At 33.6% G+C, this 22,039-nt stretch overlaps 1 protein-coding gene across 1 annotated transcript in view; it reads right to left on the bottom strand.

The window, feature by feature from the left end:
* Positions 1-4,704: 4,704 nt before the first annotated feature.
* The window catches only part of LOC148607996 (uncharacterized), a 29,310-nt gene continuing 11,975 nt past the window's right edge, over positions 4,705-22,039 (bottom strand). Inside the window, exons 8-17 of the mRNA XM_088543576.1 lie at positions 21,500-21,582; positions 20,394-20,453; positions 9,454-15,052; positions 8,868-9,059; positions 8,474-8,674; positions 7,957-8,130; positions 6,912-7,261; positions 6,575-6,665; positions 5,885-5,967; positions 4,705-5,545 (exon numbers count right to left, since the gene is read on the bottom strand). Of these exons, the coding sequence (XP_088399702.1) occupies positions 5,486-5,545; positions 5,885-5,967; positions 6,575-6,665; positions 6,912-7,261; positions 7,957-8,130; positions 8,474-8,674; positions 8,868-9,059; positions 9,454-15,052; positions 20,394-20,453; positions 21,500-21,582 (6,893 nt within the window). The 3' untranslated portion in view covers positions 4,705-5,485. The remainder of the gene's footprint in view (positions 5,546-5,884; positions 5,968-6,574; positions 6,666-6,911; positions 7,262-7,956; positions 8,131-8,473; positions 8,675-8,867; positions 9,060-9,453; positions 15,053-20,393; positions 20,454-21,499; positions 21,583-22,039) is intronic.

Here is a 22,039-nt window from a genome sequence, read left to right as displayed (position 1 = left end):
GACTACAAAGTCCAAATTACACTGAAACCTTCCGTTAGTGGTAATATCATATCAGATCATATCAAAAGTTTAGATAAATCGGTCAACCACGACTAAAGTTATCGCACAGAAACGAAGTGTCTCTAGACGGAGACGGCGATGACGACTGTGCAATAACACTGCGGCCGCAATGTTTTTGGTCGTATAAAGACCGAATGTAATTAAAGAGATTAAAAACCTGTCGTATTGTTTTGAAATAATCTAGATATTGAATTATGTCTGAATATTTACTCCTGGAAATGACTGCAGTTTGTTCAGTTCGGAATTTGAAACGTTCTATGACATAATAAGCACATTTATGAGTCGATGCATCCCATTTCTAGCTTATCATATAGGGAACGTCCGCAATGTATTGCATTTCTTAAAATAGAATATAAACAACCGAAACGGGTTTCGTCATTACAGACGCTTTGTACTGAAGGAATACAATATGAGAAACATGTTAAATGTAATTATAAGGATTTTATTTTCATTATTGGTGTTTCAGTAGCGTGTAAAAGGATTGACCATAGCGCATTTTCAGTGAAACATCAAAACACACAGAAAAAAAAGAACGTTACAAAATACTACAAACAAAAATACAAACAAACAAAAGAGCAAATTCAAAAAAAAATATTTCGAAACTAATGCGGAAAATCTGGACATATATCAAAAAAGACATATAGAAACTTCTTAAATATGCAATTTTATTTTATAAGTTTCCCAATTGTTTTTTTTTGTTTGGAGACAGAAAATACCATCTTAAGTATTTGAACAAAGAGTGGTTTTAAACCTTTGCAGATAAACCGAAGGAAAAATGATTGATAAAGGTGTCACGGAAGATCTGGATGGTGCCATCAGTTAAGTGGAAGTGGCATTGGGTTACGAATCGTCGTATAAAACGTCGGCATTACGTCAATCAATTATAGTCATCCTAAACCAAATACGATTGTACTTAAACATAAAACTAGACCGAAACGAAAAAAAAAAAAAAAATAATATTAATAAAAAATAAAAATAAATCTAATATATATTGATACAATGTTTGATGAAAAAAATTCTTTATTCAACCTTTAATTCCATAATTTTAAGAAAGGTTAAAATAACCCTAACGTACCTTGCTCATTTACCTTTGTTGCTTTGTACGCATTATTTTGGTTTTTTACGTTCTTTGTTGGTTTTGCCTGTTTTCCTAGTCTGGTATTTGTCCCCGGATTACATTTTTTTATATCCTCTAGAATATTGCTTCCCTGATTACTCTTAATGAAATGTATAACGAGGTTTAGCAGGTTTTGAAAATATTTCATCATAATTTCTTTGTCTGTTGCAAAAATTCTCTATAATGTACTATTTCATTCTGTGTAAATTTGTCTTCTTATTGTTACTTTTTGTTCGGAAGATAGTTTACAAAATACTTCTCTGCTATCGAATGTCTTTCAATTTACATTGACCAAAATACGAGTAAAACAAAGTAGGGCGAGGAGATCGAAACTCAATAGACAGATTAATGGTACACGCAAAATAGAAACAGAGTTTCTTTAGCATTATTTACTTTTTAATATAAAATTTCTACCTGGACGTAAATTGCAATATTAATATCATAGTTAATTCCCTTGAACCAAAAACTTAACAAGAAATACGTTGATATGTACGGATAACAAGTTGATGAACGTTGTTAAAAACTGTTTAACATGCTTTTGATTTTCTCAATTTTCTATGTTTGTATTATTGAAATTCAAAATTTTTGCCATAATTAAGCTGATAGTATTTATCCTAATGTCTATTTTGCTTCATTCTTTATCATTAAATTGTACTTTACCCTTCACTCTTTATTTGGTGTAACATGGCTGAACATATCACGGCTTAAGAACAAAAATGAACCAAAAATAAAATGAAACTGAACTACCATTACAAAATGGCATTATCATATACCGGTACTTGATATTATAAGGAGCATCCCCTCTTGATAAATTTATATTGCAAGCTCTGTATTCTACTTGTCGTCTATATTGTTCATAACTTCTTTTATGTTTGTTCTTCAAGTCTCAATAGTAGTTAGACATTTTGAAATGTAAGTGTTCATTCATTATTCTGTTAAAATAGCCTTTCCTGACTTCCGCATTTATTATTTTATTAAACAAAGTAAAACATCCAAAAGGCTAATGAAAAGAAAACTTTAAAACGAGATTTCCTAGATTTTGCCTTCATATCAAAGTACGATAAGGTCCATGTTAAGCCCAATATTTGATGTGAAGTATTTTTATGTTTTTTAGAATGTTAAACTAATGATTTAGCATGTTCAACCACATTTATTAGAATATCATATTTGAATGATTGAAAATATGGTGCCCTAAATTTGGTCATTCTGCGAATTTGCTTTCAAATACATACCGAAAATTTCACTTTGTGGAACTTTTTTTTTTCATTTTTGAGTGTCTCCGACATCATGAGTAAAATTATTACTTGTGATTTCTAAATGCAACTTTGATAGAAGTAAACACCAGCCAAGATATCTCGGAGTCACTTTAGCGAAGATCTAAATAATAAAAGTAGCATGGAGCATTTGCAATTTCCCCAAATTTGTTGTTTTTGCAGTTTTTCTGCTTCCATGAAACGAAAGGTTGATGAAATTTTGAACATTAAAAAAAATCACCAATATAACAGTGCATATAATATTTCAGTCATTTACTTTTAACTTCCAAATATGGCCCTGCTCGCACCTAGTCCTTAAAATGTCTGACTTCAAAATGGAACTTTGTGTATTTTCTTACTCGGATCATCTATTGAACCCCACTGCGAATTATTAAGATAAACTAATATTTTATTTATTTTTTGTAAAGTGTATTTACTGAAATGTTTTCAAACAAAGGACTTTCATCGTTAGATGCATAATCTGTGTGAACATTTATTAAAGATACTTTTTTGATTACGCACCTGACCCGTTATACATAGTTATGTGTCAAATAATTTCATATTTTTATTTAATGTATGAACAATCCTTAATAAGATTAACAATGATTTTTCTGATAAAATAAAAATATATATTAATGTATTTTAGTAATATTTGTTACAATAATAAAAAAAATAAATGTGTAACAAATGCAAATTTCACCCTCATGTCCTAATAAGATTAATAACAAAGGAACCAAGATTCGTGTGAAAATTAAAAGAATATAAACTAGAGATGGAAAGTAGACACATACTAATACGACAAAAAACATGAATTAACCAAAACTTAACACGCGCAGAGAAACAAAAGTAAAGAGTAGCAATAATAAAACTACAAACGAGAAGATTCCTTGGACAAGACATCCAGGGGAACACCGAAAACACAACATACGAAGAAAAAATCGAATAACATAAAATAACTTAAAAAGACACGAAAAACGAATAGCATGAGGCCCACAGCCATTCATAGTGACGACTACAGAACTTCTAAAATTGTGACTTTTTGGAATCATTGTCCTATTAGTTTTTTTTGAAAAAATGGTTGTGCATTAACTGAAATGTCGGTTTGAAGGTAGCATTTGCCGAAAATGTATATGGAAAGAACTCTTTCAAGAGTAAATTTTTCAACCGCGAAAGCATGGTTTTAAACTTGTGTTTTATTTGTGGACACTTTTGTGACGTCAACAATGGGAGTACTCGTAAAAATATCAAAATTACTTTTCTAATAATCCAGTTCTACGGAATGTACACCGGCTCTATACAATGATGATTTGAGTTGAAGAGGTTTCTCACTTTCTTATTTACTCCCATATCTGTGTATATGTTTAAACATTAGTTATAGCTATCAATGAAAAATGGAAAAATGTCAGCACTTGCATGTAAAACAGAACTCTTAAGTCAATGTGCTATTGTTCGAAATCACTTTATTCTTTTCGATATTTTGACAAAATTATTTTCATTGAATTATTGGAGTTTATTATTTAGATTGTTAAGATTATTTGTTGTTCACACAAATGCGTTTACTTTGGAAGATTGACAAATATAAAATTGGAATCATGAAATAATTCCAGTTCAAAAACTGCCTCATAATGCACTATTCCTTTCTTTTAAGTCAAGTATTACAAAATTAATATAGCGATACATGAAGAAAGAATAAATTAGAAATTAAAAAGAAAAAGAGTAAAACTGATTTTTGTAGAACTTGTCAACATACGAAATATTAGAGATAGTAGACAATTAATTGTACATTGGAATAAGATAATGTTTCGTGTCAATTGAAGTTAATTTTTAGGCATATTTCGTATGACATAAGGTGGATATGTATAAGACAGTGATTTGGTGAAATCAGATTTCAGTGTATTCCAATGACTTTTTCTGAGTTAGAAATTAACTATTGATATATTTCTATACTTTGATTCATTCTTCACTACACATAAAAAGGACTACTAAATCTCTTATGTATTATTATCTTGTGGACAGCTACTTACAATTCGGTTGCTCTAATTTACACTGCCTCCATCATGTTGTCGAAAAGGTTATTTATAGAAGCGACACCAATCATATATGGTATATGCACATATCATAACGTGTTAAAATGACACGTTACTGTGTCTGATGTCGTGATAAATTTGTCTTTTATTTATTACTCTGACAAGGGTACAAATTTATAGACACACTTTCAATTTAATTACACACCACTAAAATATTAGTTTTTGTATTGTCGTGCTCATTAAGAGATTGTAGTCAGAATTTTAATTACAAGAACCAGAAGATACATGATCGTGACCTGTTGAAGCGTTTTGAAGACAAAAACTACTGTTATATGGCATGTAATATGGTATATTTGCATAAAATGATTTACATGATTAATGAATAAACATTTCAACAAAATAGAAATAACAATAACTCAACATACATAAAATACTCTGTCATGTTTCAACATTACGCGTTATTTAATTAGAAAAGTCGAAACACTATTTGTGTAATTTTTGCCTTTACACACGTCATAGATGCAACGTTAAGTACATATTATGACGCATAAAAGCCGTCCTAAAACGTAATTGAATCACTTCATGACATCCGGGCTTTGTACTCTCAAAGCAAATAATGCTATCTGGAAATGAGAAACTCAGGCAGAGAATTTGCATATTCTTGGTGCAATGCTTATAATATTATTTATACATAAACAATACAATAGAATAAAATAAGAAGGAAACAGTAAACAAATAAATATAAAAAAAGCAATCATACAAAACAATGGTGACAAAAGTGATATTTTGTAGAATGACACTATGTTTGTGACCACAGACGAATCGATGATTTACCTGTAATAAATTTCAATTCAAACATATAGCACTACATTCTAGATTATCGCAGACAATTCTCTACATATCGGAACCAGTCCCGAAACCGACACGAAAACTAACTAATGGGTAAATGGTTCAACAGGATATGACGTTTAAACATGCGACCTGCGCATATTGAGTTGTATCATGCCAATAAGGTATGAGAGAGGATTTCACCGACGGTTCCGTTTTTTCAAAATGTCTCTTGGAATACAGCCACTATATATTTCAACCTAAAATTAAAAAAAAATGGAAATTTATCAGAAACACTTGCTTGAAGCGAACGATCACAAAGTGTTGGGCGAATCAGTTTGTTTTGTGATAACGAAGTGTTGATTATGTATATATTTATGTGTTCTGTATTTTTGTATTGTTTCGTATATTTTCTGTGCAATGTTTATTAAGTACACGATACACTATAATAAATGTTACTTTTCTATTGTTTTAAAATTACAGATTTTGCTTGGAATAATGTAGTTCTATTCGGTCATTGCTTTTTTGCATGATGACAATTTTTTCCATCAGAGTATTTATATGTGGTTCAATCGAACCAAATTAAAAAAAATACTTACACTATCAATCAAACCTTTGTATCCCTTTCCGGGTCTGGGACATCCACCAATGACTATGGCGTTAGACCTGGTCTCTAGTAAACCTGTACAAATGTGAGACTAAAAGCTTACTTAGAAGTTAGGGAAGTAGTTCAACAATTTTATTAAAAATAAATGAATATAAAAATGCAAAACAGTAGAATTCTTATATAAAAGACCATGCCTCACTTTAAAAGTGCAAAAGCTGTCCCAAAGATATTAAGAGGAAGCCCATGCAAAAACCAGGCAGTGGGTGGCACATGACAATTTTTTATAACAAAAAAAATTCACCCATTTTATATCATGGAAGTTGGTATTTCATAAACTTTAACGATTAAAGAGAGATAAATTACATAGAAAACATTGAAATTCATTGAGAAAGGGAAAATATTTTTTTCATTTGAGCAAAATTTGGTTGCACGATTGTTAGGGATTGTTAGGGGATTTTTAATTTAATATCTGAGCCATACTTTGTCGATTTAAAACAAACTTTAAACTATTTGACATACATATGATATATACATTGGAACAAACAATTCAGTTGGATATTTTTTTTACCATTTGCTACCTATATCATAGGACCCGCTTGATTTGTACATGGACAGAGTATTAGACATAGAAAACACGATTATGTAAATAATTTCTCTTTTAAAATTAATCATATAACATTACCTCCAAGTGGTTTTCTTTGTTTATATCCATTCGTTAGAACCATAAAATTTCTACCGTCGTAAACATAAGTTATGTCATTCCAAGAATATGGCTGGAATAAAGAAAATGAATAATTCGTTAGCATATCAGATTGACAAGCGTACAAAAGTGTAACACTATTTTTCATTTTTTATGTTTTAAACTCAGATGATGATACGATACAAGGGCTTCCAGATAACATGGCAATAATTTTTTATGTACGTCATTTCTTCATTTTAAAAAAAATGTACTTTCTCTTTATATTAAAGGTCATCATTACATTGAATACAAAGCACATGCAAAATATTGGAATACTTACGTCAAAATGATCTTTGATTTTTGTTGGCTCGGTGAAACTTTTACTTTTGGCAGATGATACCAACATATGCTTTTGTAGGTCTATTGATACTGTAGGGGAACCTGTCATCCCACAGTTGGATATCAGACTGCCTCTGTCAGTTGAGGTAGGGTCTGGCTTAAATCGTAATCTTATAGCAAATCTGGTACCAAGTTCTCTGTTCATAAATCCCCAAAGTGTGATTTTACCCTTCCCGTCAAACTGTGCAGCTCTGTTTGTTATGACGACATTGTTGACGTCAAATGCCATATTTGATCCTGAATCTTCTTTAAAGCCTTGGTCGAAGTCCATTGCAAACTGCGGTTTACATTCTAATAGAAAAAATATCAATGAATAAGGGTAATTGAACAAATAGAAACTTGAAAAAAGACATTACTGTTTTTTGGGATATCAATTATGTGGATGGAAAATATGTTCCTTCATGTTTAAGATATAACTAAAATTTGAATAAAAATGTTTGAATATAAAAGAATTACAAAGTAATTACACATTCTTTTTGTATCGCGCTAGACTTCTTACAATAAGGCTTCTGGAAGAGGGTTATGTTAAGACAAGATTGAAGTCATCACTACAGAAGTTTTATGGTCGTCATCATAAACTCGTGCATCGTTACAGTATATCCATCTGCACCATGAAAACTGCTTTTGTTCAACGAGTATTAGTTTTCCTTTCCTTGTTCGTCTACCCTTGAACTTAACTTTTTGTGAACAACTCGGTGGGTGTTTCTAGAAAAATCAGAGGACGCTTACTCTATCAGTGCACCTGGTCCATGTTCCCAGTTCTTAGTGGAGTCCCACTTTCTCATTTTCTATTATTACTTTGTATGTATTGTTTTGGTTATCTTATGTACTTTATTGTGTGTGTTTCCCATGTCTGGTCTTTGTCCCTGAATTACATTTTTTTGATTTCCGCTAGAATCGTGATTTCCTTGATTACTCTTTGTATCAACCTTTTATGACTGTTTACTTCATATGGATAGTAACTTCAATTTATTTAATTATCTTACGTCTCATTCGTCGTCGGCTCTGTCGGTACTTCGGTGATCCTTTTCCAATCGAACGACAACCACAATCTCGGGCATTAAAGACAGTTCCACTGGGACATGCTCTGATGCGGAGTCCATTGTGTTCCATGGTGATGTAACCATATGGGTTATACTCATCGGGTAGGAACTTACAAGCTGTATGATACCAAAGAGTATCTTTACAATGGTAGACTTAACCGAACATTAAGTGAATTAGCACCATTCGAAGCTATTTCCTTCCAAACGAAAGTGACAAAAAAAGCACGGATATATCGATCATAATAAATTAATTAAAACAAAAATTAGGAAGGTATCCTCAGTATGGTTTATTACATGTCAGGAATATTGTGTATATTGAGAGTAAACAACTCAGTACATAATTGAGTCGACACTTTTTCTTGAAGATTCAGGGTTTATGCGAATAAAAATAAATTTCGACAAACATGCAAGTAGTACTTATACTGGTTGCTCAAAACCACTATGCGTAGAATATACTTACGTTGGTATCTCATTTGTTGCTCTATGTCGAAGGGGGTTGAACATGGGTCATAGCATGTGGCATCTGGAATGCATCGTCTTCCATTAAACCGGAAACCCTTATCGCAGCATTGTGGGATAGAAATTCCGTATTCGCATGCGTAATACGATCGACACCCACCAGATCTGTTGTATTGGACAATGTCAATGTCGAGACAAGGATCTAAATAAATCATAATAAAATGAATGTAATGTAACTTTGTTCTCTATTTTAATTATAAGCTCATGTATGTGATTGTGTTTTTAGCTATTCCTAGGCGTGTAATGATAAGTAGTTCTGTCTAAAATTGAAAAGAACATGAGGAAAGGATTACAAAAAAATGTGTAAAATTTAAAATAAAAAAAACTTCAACTACCATCATAACAAGGAACTTCAGCTGGTGGCCGACATAAGACTTGTTCTTGATGCCAGAAATACCCGTAGGGACAGTCTCTCAGAACAGCAATATCACGCCCTCTATAGTTATAACACTGAACTAATTTGTCACAGCGACCAGGATATTCTGCATAACCAATACTATCGATGAACGAACTATGCTCACACAAAGCTGCAATTATTGAACATGTACTTTGTAAACAAATAGTATATTGTCAGAGTGTACTCTCATACAATGAAGACCTGTACTGATGCATACTATACTTAGTATGTAAGAACAAAATATTCGTATAATTTTGAATATAATCGTTAAGATATTTTAATTTGTGTGATAACTTCATTTCTTAAGTTAAACAAACAATGACAAATATGCATTGTTTTCCATTTAAAAATGTACCTGAACCCTTAAACAATGCAACATACTTGCTATCTCTGGTGTGTTGACGTGACTTTATTTATGTTTAGACCAACAACAGTGTCCTTTTTACTTTATCAGTTTCAGTTCTAACATTCAATAGAGTTTGTTATTTACTTAATCATTACCTATGTTCAGTGTAATGACTTACATTCCAATGCAAGGCCTGATGTTTCTGTCTGCTGAATTGTTTCTGTAACATCTTGAATTGGGTCCTGATCCAGATTTCCAATATGGTCTGCTTCCCGACTCAGTAAATTGTTTCCTGTTTCTTTCTTAGATGGTGTAATTCCAAGATCTTGGAACTCTGCCTTCAGATCACCCGTTGTTACATCATTTCCAGCAGTATCAGCAACTTGTTTGGGTTGTTGAATAGTAGATACTATCTGTTTATCATTGATCGGTTTTCCAGTCAAAACATTTTCGAGTAAATGGGTCGTTTGTGGTTTTAAAGGATTTGCACTCTCTTTTTCTGGTAGATTCTTTGAATCTATCACAGAAACATGTTGTTTGTCTCCCGTAACAACCGGTTTTGGATCGGTATATGTAACAGATTCTCCAGGGACGGCGTTGTCTAGAACTGCCCCCTCTACTACCATTTCAGCTTTAATATGCGTATTATCAGCCTGTGGCACAAATGAACCATGGATCAAGTCTTGGTTGGGGTCAAGGGCTATTGCTGTAACTTTTTGTGTTTGGTCGGGAACGACTTCCGGTACAATTTGTACCGGATCAAGTACTGTTTCTTGAGCAGTTTGAACTGGACCAATAACAAATTCTGGCACAGTTTGTACTGGATCAGGCACTTTTTCTTGTACAGTTTGTACTTGTTCGGGTACGATTTCAGATGCAATTCGTACTGGATCAGGTAATGATTCTTCAGGAGGAATTGCTGTGTCTGATTCATTTTGAGAAGCCTCTTTTATATATTGCGAATTAAATGCAGCTAATGCTTCATTAACGAACTGTGAGTTAACTCCCGTTTGAATGTCGACTATTTTTTGTGCTTCTTCTAAAATATGCTTATCAAATACTAATTTGTCCGCATCGCCAATTTGCGTATCAACTAATTTGGAGACTTGTCCAGCTCCTGATTTAGTTTGATCAAAAACGTTCATATCAATGACCGTTTGAGTTGCATTTCTGACTTGTGTATCTCCTACCGATTGAGCTGTATCTAAAACTTTGGTATCAATTCCTGTTTGAGCTGCATCAGTGAGCTGCTTATCAACTTGCTGATCAGTTGCACGGACAGTTGTGGTGTCAACTATTGCTTGAACTGCATCCCCAACCTGAGTGTCAGCTACTGTTTGAACTTGTTCAACAACTTGTGTGTCAACAAATGTTTGATCTGCATCTCCAACTTGAGTATCAACTCCTGTTTGAGCTGCATCTAAAATTGTGGTATCTATTCCTGTTTGAGATGCATCGGTAAGCTGCTTATCAACTGCTGGTTCAGCTGAATGGATATTTGTGGTATCAATTACCGCTTGAACTGAATCACCAACCTGAGTATCAGCCACTGTTTGAATTGGTTCAACAATTTGTGAATCAACAAATGTTTGACCTGCATCTCCAACATGCGTACCAACTACTGTTTTTGCTGCATCTATAACTTGTGTATTTTCTTCTGTATTAAGTGGACCAACAACTGGTTTATCAACAACGGTTAAAGATGCATCTCCAACAAGCGTATCATCAACGGTTTGAACTGGTTTAACGACGTGCATATCAACTAATGTTTGAATTGCATCTCCACCCTGAGAGATTTCTGTTTGAACACGGGGATCAGTTTTTGGTTGAGCTTCATCATTTTTAAGCGTTTCTATCCCTGTTTGGGTGTCGATTATAACTTGTTTATCTTTTTTAACTTCATATTGAGCTGCATCAACAACATGTGCATCGGGTTTTGCTTGAGTCAAACTCATATCGACACCTGTTTGTTTGTCATTTTCAATTCGTGTATCGAATCCTGATTCTGCGGAAATGAGTGGTTTTGCATATGTTTGTGCTGTTTTGGGAGACTGCGTGGGAACTACCTGTACGGTTTCACTCTGTACCAAAGCGTCTGTATTTGCTGTTGTATCAGTACTTGATTTCACTTGGTCTGTAACAGTTGTTTCATCGAATCTAACATCTGACTTGATTTCGTTGGTTTGTGTGGTACCAGTGCTTATGCCTTTTCCATTCCCTTGTATTTGTTCAACCATTCCTATATCAAAAAAGACCGGCACGCCAATATTCGGAATGTCTGTTCGTTGTTCACTTCTGGCAATTACTGCTTCTGTAGTTTCTTTGCCACTAACTGTGTCAGTAACGATTTGTGTTTCGCCTTTTACGACGGTAATCTCAGGCTTTTCTTTAACCGTTTCCTGTGCTACTTCAGTAATAACATTTTGTGATTTTTCTTCTTTAATTTTGCCTTCATTTGTGTAATGATTTGAAATTTCCTCGACTGGTTGAATAACATTTTGTTCTTCTGTGGCCTGTTTATTTTGTGGTGCGATTTCATTACCGAGCACAACTGTAGGTTGTTCTTCTTTTGTAACAACTGAATCTGTAGTTTTATGTTGAGTGTCTTCTAAAACAACGGTATCTTTTATTGGTGTAACAAGGTGTCCGGTAGGATTATCTTGACTATTTAGTGCTGTCTTTCTACCGACTGTCAAATCAGGACTTGTCTGAACACTATCTTGTCCAGTTAAAGAATTGTTTTTGTTAGCTTTTACATGCCCTTTTTGAATTGTTTCGCTGGCACCTTCGTCTGTTGCTGAAGTATTTGTCACAGATGTGTCCTGCTGACTGGAGATAATTGTGTCTGTAAAAAGAAAATTTGGAATAACGATGCCAACAGCACCAGGTGTATTAACTTCATCATTAATGGTTTTCCCTGAGTTTTGCTGTCCTTGATCTTTTTCAATTACTGTGGAGGAGTTTAGTTGTTCTTTTTCAGTAACTATATCCACGACAGCTTGTGTCTGATCTTGTTCAGCACCTGGATCGACAACGTCTTTTGTCTGTTTCTGTCCAGCAACTGAATCAATGATAACTTGTGCGTTGTTTTGTCCAATAACGGAATCTACGACACCTTGTGTCTGTCCCTGTCCAACAACAGCTTGTTTCTGTTCTTGCCCTAAACTTAAATCTACGACAGCTTGGGTTTGTTCTTGACCATCAACAACTGAATCGACGATAGCTTGTGTCTGTTCTTGTCCAACAACTGAATCGACGACAGTATGTGTTTGTTCTTGTCCTACACCAGAATCCACAACAGCTTGTGAATGTACTCTTGCAACAACTGAATCGACGACAGCTTGTGTATGTTCCTGATCTACAACTGAATCAACGGCATTTTGTGTCTTTTCTTGTCCAGCTACTGAATCGACGACAGTTTGTGTCTGTTCTTTTCCTACAGCTGAATCTACAACAGTTTGTGTATGTTCTTGTCCATCAACTGAATTGACAACAGCTTGTGTCTGTTTTTGTCCAACTACTGAATCGACGACAGTTTGTGTCTGTTCCTGAACTACACCTGAATCTACAACAGCTTGTGAATTTTCTTGTCCAACAACTGAATCGACGACAGCTTGTGTCTGTTCTTGCCTATTAACTGAATCGACGACAGCTTGTGTCTGTTCTTGCCTATTCACTGAATCTACGACAGCTTGTGTCTCTTCCTGACCTACAACTGATTCAACGGCATTTTGTGTCTGTTCTTGTCCAACAACTGAATCGACGACAGTGTGTGTCTGTTCTTGCCTATTAATTGAATCGACGACAGCTTGTTTCTGTTCTTGCCTATTCACTGAATCTACGACACCTTGTGTCTCTTGCTGACCTACAACTGATTCAACGGCATTTTGTGTCTGTTCTTGTCCCACAACTGAATCGACGACAGCTTGTGTCTCTTGCTGACCTACAACTGATTCAACGGCATTTTGTGTCTCTTCTTGTCCCACAACTGAATCGACGACAGCTTGTGTCTGTTTCTGACCTAAAACTGAATCTACGTCATTTTGTGTTTGTTTTTGTCCTACAACTGAATCTACGACAGCCTGTGTCTTTTCTTCTCTTTCAATTGAGCCAACTGTAGGTTTTGCTTGTACCTGTTTGACTACGGTATTAACGACAGCTTCACTGTGATCATTAACAGCAATCGTGTCCACGACAGCCCGTGTTTGTTCTGTATTCACGATATCTTGCGACTTATCATTTAAAGCGGCAGAATCCAACTGCGTTTGTTCTTTCACTACAGGTGTTTCTACGGCCTCAACTGTCTCAATACCAGACTGTGGTTGCTTCTGTATGGCATTTGTATCTGAAATAGTCTGCATTTGTTCTTGTTCAACAGAACCCTGATTGTTGTCCTGACCGGCAGCTTTTTTAACTGCAGCCTTAGTTTGGTCATGACCGCTACTAGTGTCTTGGACAATCGAATCAACAGTAGTTGCGTCAGTTGCCGTTTTTGTATGTTTTTCAATCGTGTCTTTGATTGTTAGATCTGTTGTGTTTCCTACAGAATCTACAGCAGTAAATGTTTGGTCTTTCATTTGATTTGAAACAGGAAGTTCTGTAGCCGGTGTTGTTTCTAGTACGTTTATCGGTTCATCGGTTAATGTGTCATTCAGTGACTCATCTGCAATATGTACATCAATGACATTGCCGGGCAATATTTTACTTTGCTCATTTGCAAAAGCCATATCGGAAAAGATTTTTGTGCTTTCAACATTACTAACTAGCTTATCGTTATGAAGTTTGGTAGTCGAATATGCCAACGGTAAATCAGCTAAGAGTGCATCTGGTATAATAATTCCTGCATTTTCTATTCTTGTTCCAGTTTCAATGGTTTCTTTTGTTACATTATTGTCTAAAGATTTACTTGCATCAATATTTTCTTCAACGACGAAAGATTCATTCGCATGTGTATTTACCATGTCCCCGGATTCCATACCTACAGAATTTGTAACCGGTTGAAGGTTTCCAGTAACTGTTTTTGATATTTCACCTACTTGGTCTTGGACGATAACTCCATTTCCAGCAGAGTTAGTCTTTACGATATCTGCGTTTACGATATCTGTCGCCCCCATTGCCTCTTTGGGCAGTTGTGAATTTTCAGCAGGAACAGTGTCCGCAATTACTACACTGGTACTTTCTTTGTTTCCTATGGGAAATGTTTCCTGTTTTGTTTGATCATCGTTATTTTCCTGTGTCACTGTTGATGCCGTAATGTCTTCACGGGTTTCATTTTTGGGATAATTGTCAGTAGTACTTGTTATCTCTTGCGTAATTGAATTTTGTTTTTTCGTGTCTTTAATACTGGCATGGAGCATATCATTGTACATTATGGATCCATCAGATGAAACCTGTACAGCAATAGGTTCAATGTACGTATTATACGGGGAGATATTAGAATCGACAGTCAATCCAGTTGTTCCCGTACTGTCTTGTCCATCATTTTGTCCTACTCCAGACGAGACAATCGTTTGTTTTGCTTGTGGTGAATCCTTTGATAATTTGAAGAGCTTAGGCTCTCCTCTCACGTTTATGGTGTCATCTCGTTTTGGGTCGACTGGTTCATATCTTACCGAGTATGTTTGCTTAGTACCTTGTGTTTGGTTTGATAATGATTCAACTGGTTGGTTTACATCTTCTGTAATAACAGTGTCCCATCCTTGGGCGTGTACAGTAGATATTATGAATGAAACCAGAATCACTTTGCATTCTGTCCTCATGTCCAGTTTTCTTGTTGTCTGTAAATATAACAACAAATCAATTAAAAACAATTCTTTATATTTTCAGTTTCTTTTCTTCGATTACTTTTCGAAATGTTTTTTTCCTATGAAACAATATATTTTCATTTTACCCATATATATAGCTATAACATTTATCAGCTTAGATTTAAGATTTAATGTTGTTTGGCATACTTAAGTTAATGTTCAAATATATGTGGTATAGCTGATATCCATATGGCATGATTAAAGATATGACTTAATTCGAATTCTCAAAAATACTGATAATTGCGTTATGTGTACACCTTATTTTCAATGGCATTTATAAATCACAAACAAGACGTCACACACATGAAAAATAAAAATTATTATAAAATATTTGTTGTGTATATTATATGTTAAAAAAAGAGTATACAACCTAAACTCTTGTGAAAGATGTCGGAAGAATCAAAATTTAACATTTCTAAATTTACATCTTTCTGAAAAAAAGTTTTAAAATATGTTAAATGTTTACTTACTGGGCTATTGATGCTCGGGTCCAGTTCTTGCCCTCCCTTGCGTAGCGACCAGAGTGAAAGGACTCTTCAATAAACCGTCACGCGTTTATTGACAAATTTTAGGCTCGAACCTCTGACCTTATTGTAAAACACAATACAAGATTCAATTAATGCCTCTGCGTGCGCTTTATGACATGCTCTGACACGTTCATGATGACATTTTAATTACAGTGAAAATAAAAACAATTAAAACACGACAATGTTTTGCATTAATTTACGAATGTAACCACCAAGTTAATTTAAGAATTACAGAATAATTTGTTGGTGCATTGCGACATGTTACATGATATGATTTGCCATGAAAGAAATAAATTTAGGAATGCATCAGTTAAATAAAACAGGTTAAATATTCGAAAGCTAAAAAAAAAAAAAACAAAAAAACAAAAAAACAAAAAAACAAAAAAACAAAACAAAAAAACAACGAGCCACACAAGTGTGTCATTCAGACGCATGACAAAAAGTGCATATAAGCAAATACAAACTTTACTATGTGTTATGCGACTACTATAATTACATTACTTTCATTTTATTATTCAACTTAAGTTAAGAGATTTAATAATAAAATAAAATTAAAAACAAATATCCATTAATGTCTTGTGAAAATATACAAAATTTTTACCCCTTTAGGTTGTGATGCATTAATTAACAAATCTGCAATCTTGACTGTCAAAACGAGAATACACGCTCATAATTGGTCAATTAGGAAACTGGTGTTCTTGTTTATGGTAATATCTTACACAGTGAATTTTGTTAAAATATTCCATATGATTATCAGATTAGAACCCTCTTTATGATAGCATTGTCGAAACTGAAAAAAATGAATGAATAAATATAAAGAAAATGATAATGATAAAACAATGATCGTGTCTTGGTGGCTTTTGCCAATAGCTTATAGCTCCAATTCGTGATACTCTACATCGTGAACAACAATTATGCGACTTAGTATGCAATAATCCTATAAATATTAAAAAAGCAGCGACTGCTGTTCTATTGCAATTGCGTAATGTTGAATTAAGTCATATAATTGACAACAGTATTCACAAAAGTGGGTCAATTGTATTTGAGATTACTTATTCTAGGAGATTTATAATGTTGATTGCGACAACGCGGACACTTTTGATGAAAACTTCCGCAATAAAAAAGTTTAGTTTGTTTTTATATTCAGTCTTTTAACCACATTGCACTACTGTGGTTATATCATATATTTTCACACTTTCTTTTTCTAATTAAAAAAGGCAAAAAACAAAAACAAAAACAAAAAACAACCAAACAAACAAAAAAAAAAAAAAAAAAAAAAAAAAAAAAAAAAAAAAAACAACATTGCATACCCGGACGTGACATCTTATAATTAAACCAGCGGCTGTTTCTAGATCAAACAATACATTTTCCATAATGATGGACCAGGTCCACGCTCCTGAAAGGTATCTTATATACTTTTCAACTATGCACGTCTTTTTTTGTTATGGCATATTCTTTGTTGTTCATGTTTATTTACATAGTTAAGTCGTAATCCCTTAAACATTTTTTTTATTACAGCCGACAAACATTCGGTCACAAATATACAATTTTTTCTTGAATACTTTAGGCCCAAGATGAGCTTGATAGAATGTTGATTTTTAAACTCACAAGATTTTTCGTTTCTTTAAAGTAATTTTTTGAGCTGGATATGCGACATTTAACAACTTCCTACCGAATTTCAATGTTTAACACGCATTGCACTACGACAGAAGTAAAACCAGTGAATAGTATATATGCAAATCTGTAATGTTTGAGCTTGTCTCTCAAACCACATTTTGAATATGAAATGCCGATACGAGCATATGAATATGAATTCCCAAAAAGACCCTTGTACCAATTAAAAGTACCATACTGTTTAATTACTTATTCATACAATTGATAATTGACAATTTAATATAGAGATATCAATGCTGTCAGTGGTACAGGTTTATATTATCAGTTTCCCTTTGAAATTTGAAAGTCTGTTAGTGATTTATTGATCCATTATCTGCCTTTTTAAAGAAAGTGCATTTATTTTATGACACATTGATATGTATGTATATAATGTAATGCTACCATTGTCTGTTTATTCCCTCCCATCTCTTTCGTTTTTGTAAGAAATATTTTGAAGAACATTATACTAATAATGCTTTGCAGGTTTTGATATGTTAAATGCCACATTTAGATCCGTCTTGAAAACGGGTGTATAAGGTGATCATTCTGTCCATCCCAAGTTCTAATCCGCAACTCCTCTCAAACCGCTGAATGCAACGTTTTATTTTTGTCTCCATCTAAATATCTTTTGAGATTCCACGGGGGGAAGCAAGGGTATCACATATTTTCTAGTTAGCAACTGAAACGTTGTTACGCTTGTACGTGATAATTTTGATCATTTCATGTAGACTATTATCTGAATATGATAGCATTAAAACCTATGATTTTTCAACACTGTATACTTCTTTTCCCCTACTCAGTTAAAATCCCGACTTAAAAACATTTTGCATCGTTGTTTTTCCAAAAAGATGGTACACCTAGATACAAATATATAGTTCTTGGAAGAGATTCCTCATACTTTGTAAGAAATAATTCCAAATCATCTTCCAAATATACAGAGGAAGATGTTTACAAAATGCTGGAATTTTTAATCGACAACATATTTGTCCAGTGTGGTGGACGTGTTTTTCAACAGACGGTCAGCATTCAAATGGGAACAAATTGTGCTCCGTTATTTGTTGACCTATTCCTTCACTCTTATGAGGCTGATTTTATAGCTGATCTGATCCATAAGAAAGAACATCGTTTAGCTAGATCCTTTAATCTCAGTTTCCGCTATATAAATGACGTATTATCTTTAAATAATCCCAATTTCGTGAATTTGATACATCGCATCTACCCCAAAGAACTCGAGATAAAGGATACTAAAGACACTGTGAAGTCAGCCTCATATCTTGACCTACACTTAGAAATCGATGGTAAAGGAAAATTATTGACCAAACGTAATGACTTTTCATTCAGTATTGTCAACTTTCCTTTCATCTGTGGCAATATCCCTTCAGCACCTGTGTATGTACGTTATGCCAGAGCTTGCCGAAACTACAGAGACTTGTTGTATCGCGCTAGAACTCTAACAAATAGGCTTCTGGAACAGGGTTATGTTGATGTCATCATCATGAACTCGTGGATCGTTTATCTGTACCATGAAAACTGATTTATTCATCTGTCATAGTTTTCCTTTCCTCGTTTGTCTACCCCGGACTTGCCTTTCTGTGAGCAACTCGGCGGGTGTTTCTAGAAAAGCAGAGGACGCTTACCTTACCGGTGCACTTGGTCCATGCTCCCAGTTTTACGTGGAGTCCGAGTTGCTCATTTGCTTTTGTTACTTTGTATGTATGATTTTAGTTACTTTGTGTTCTTTGTTGTGTATGTCTGATTTCCATGTCTGGTCTTTGTCCCTGGATTACATTTTTTCGATTACCGCTATAACCCTGGTTCTATTTTATGAGTTTATTGTCCCTGTCTGGTCTTTTTCTTTGAAGAATTATCTATTGATTTCCGCTTAAACTTTGGTCTCCTTGATTGCTTTTGAATAAGCTAAAACAGAATAGAACTTTCTGATTTATCTAATCTGGATGCCCGGGTATTTTTTTCGTTCCACAAGTTTCTTTCAAATAAAACCCAGTTTCACCAGTGACGTCTTCTGTCGTTCGATTTTATTTACTTAATACGTTCCAATATATAAAATAAAAAAGATTTTTAAAAATATTTCTTTTAACTTACTTCTATACATATGAATAGTTAATTTAATAATTTCATATTTGTTTTTTAATCAAATAGGCGGGAAGTTGCTCAAATAATGTGCATATCCATCACTAGTGACATGAGTCTATATTTTAGCAAGCCTAGGCCGGTTTATGATATTGACCAGGAATCCAGATTATCTGGTTTGTCTAGCCTTGTTAAGTAGCTTTACCACATCTATTTTACTTTGGTCCCGGTACCTGAATTTTCCATGCTTGATAAAAATCCAAATAAGTACTATTGTTCCAGTTGTTAATTTAAAAGTAAATAAAAAGTGTATTTTATAAATGGTGAAGACAAAAACGCAACAAAAATGTTTCTACAAATTTTAATTTTATCGTAAATATCAAACAACAAAGAAAAACAATAACAACGAATAGAAAATGACAAGTAGAAAAAAAAACATATTTATATACATGAAATAGCAGTATAAATCAAATACCTACTGTACTACATTTTTTTCAAATTTCAAACTCCTTTGTCATTGACTGATATTAATAATCAAAGATTTTGTTTAATTTTTACGTTTCTGAAATTTTACAATATTGTAAAAGCTATTGCCATTGACTGATAGTAATGATCTAAGATTTTATCAAATTTTTTATTGACATTAAAAAATTATTGACACTGTAGGTCAAATAATCAAAATGTCATGAATTTGTTTTTTTTTACAGAAGAGCTCCATCATAGGTATATACAAAAACAGATATATAATATATAACTATGACTATACTAGGATGAAATATAGGAATATAACTTCAATGTACAAAATTATGAACAATGAAATGTTTCACCGATGTTAAATTCATATATCTAACGTTATCTCAAACAATGAGCTCCAAATCAGATGATAAATCTCCATTTCTACTTGGAATGCATCATTCCTTTCATTTTAAAGGGAGAATTTGAACTGGTTTTCTTACTTTTTTTGTAACACCTATTATCCAAACACTTCTGTTTAGAACTTAAAAGTTGGATGCTGTTGGATGTTTTGTAACTTGATTATTCACTATCGTCCGTTTAGGTTTTTTGTGTACACCGAATGGAATACAACCACTAAAAATATCCACCTGTAATAAAATTAATATAAAGTATGTCTTCAACATATATTGTACTCCGGAAAAAGATTTTTAAAAGAGAAGACTATTTTATTGTGCAAGTCATAAATATCGTGTCTAATCTGTTTAATGTTCATGAAAATTAAATTGAAACAATTAAATTTCTTTTCTTAACTTATAGCGATTTATAATTAGGGAATTTGAATTTCCCGCGACCATGGGCGTCACCATGATAGGTTGAGATATGACGTCACGAAGTTTGTTTGTAAAGTGAAAGTAAATAGGCAAGTGATTACGATGTCTGACGAAATCGCAAATTTGTTACTTTTCTTCTATAATTTCAACCCAAAATAAACAGAAGAAAAGATTGAGGCACAACTTGTAAGCAAATGCCGGACAACACTGACGAACAACGGGGTTTTCAGCCAGAAGACTAGTATGTCTGAGGAAAATCTAATGGCTATTTCCGAAGAATGTTCGTGTTGCCGGTCAAAAAACTTTTAGAATATTTCTCTTTTATCAATCGTGCAATCGTGTAAACTTGACAAGACAACATGTTTTGGTGATAAAAAAACATGATCGAAGAGATATTTACGGAATATTTTTTGTTTACATATTATTTGCAGTACTTGTGTCAATACCAAACCGACTTATTGACGTCACGAGCCGATCGGCAGCTATCGGTAAAAATCAATAAAGTCTGCTTATAAACTTCCTTCAGATAGGAGAGTTCTGCAAGCTGGCTATCCACATATATTTGAAAGATTGCAAACTTGCTTAGCCTTGAGCATTTTATAAAAGCCTACTTTGCATTAAAGGTTATTTATTGTTGTTTACGTGGATATGATTTATCCTAAGAGCCTGTCTTAATGCAAAGGTGGTCTTTCCCTTAAAAGTGTATTAAGCATGCTGTGTAACCATATTACCGTCAACGATTATATGTTTTTTATGATTTTCTAATCAATTAAATTCGGAAGTACAAAATTAGTTGTAAGTTATATAATAAAAAATCAAAATAATATTTCCTATTTTTTGTGAAACTGCTGATATAAACATACCTTATCTATAAGACCTTTAAAGTCCCTACCCGGTTTCGGGCAGCCCCCAATCACTAAAGCATTCGATCTAGACTCTAACAAACCTACAAAAAATAAGCGCCCGGTGCAAGCATGAACAAATACTATAGATATTGGTATTTTTGTTATCTAGTTTTGGTGTTTGAATCTCTTATAAACACTGGCTGTATATGGTTTATAACTGGACTTCACAAGCAGAGATATCATAAAACATGTACTCTATTTCTATTTTCATACACTTCTGAATTTCCAAAGTCAGGAACTTGCTCCATGAATGCATTTTCCCTTTTCTGCTAACCTCTTGCTAGTTTTTTGTGTTGACCTTTGTTTGTATTGGACAACAAATACATCTAGTTTTTTTTATTATTGCAGGGCATTCATTGGGAGTCCTACTGTACTATATGTTGAATGCTAAACGACGTCCTCTTATCGTATTTGTAAATGACTGCTTGTGCGGTGTTTGTCTGATGGACATTTCTCCTAAATTTTTAATCACAATAAAGAATAGCATTTATGCATGTC

This window comes from Perna viridis, chromosome 9 (assembly GCF_037379345.1).
Source record: "Perna viridis isolate PV_CMFRI_1.1 ecotype Kerala chromosome 9, ASM3737934v1, whole genome shotgun sequence".
Classification (NCBI taxonomy): domain Eukaryota; kingdom Metazoa; phylum Mollusca; class Bivalvia; order Mytilida; family Mytilidae; genus Perna; species Perna viridis.
Note: the sequence above shows the minus strand (reverse complement) of the source record. Positions and strands in the feature narration are given on the sequence as shown.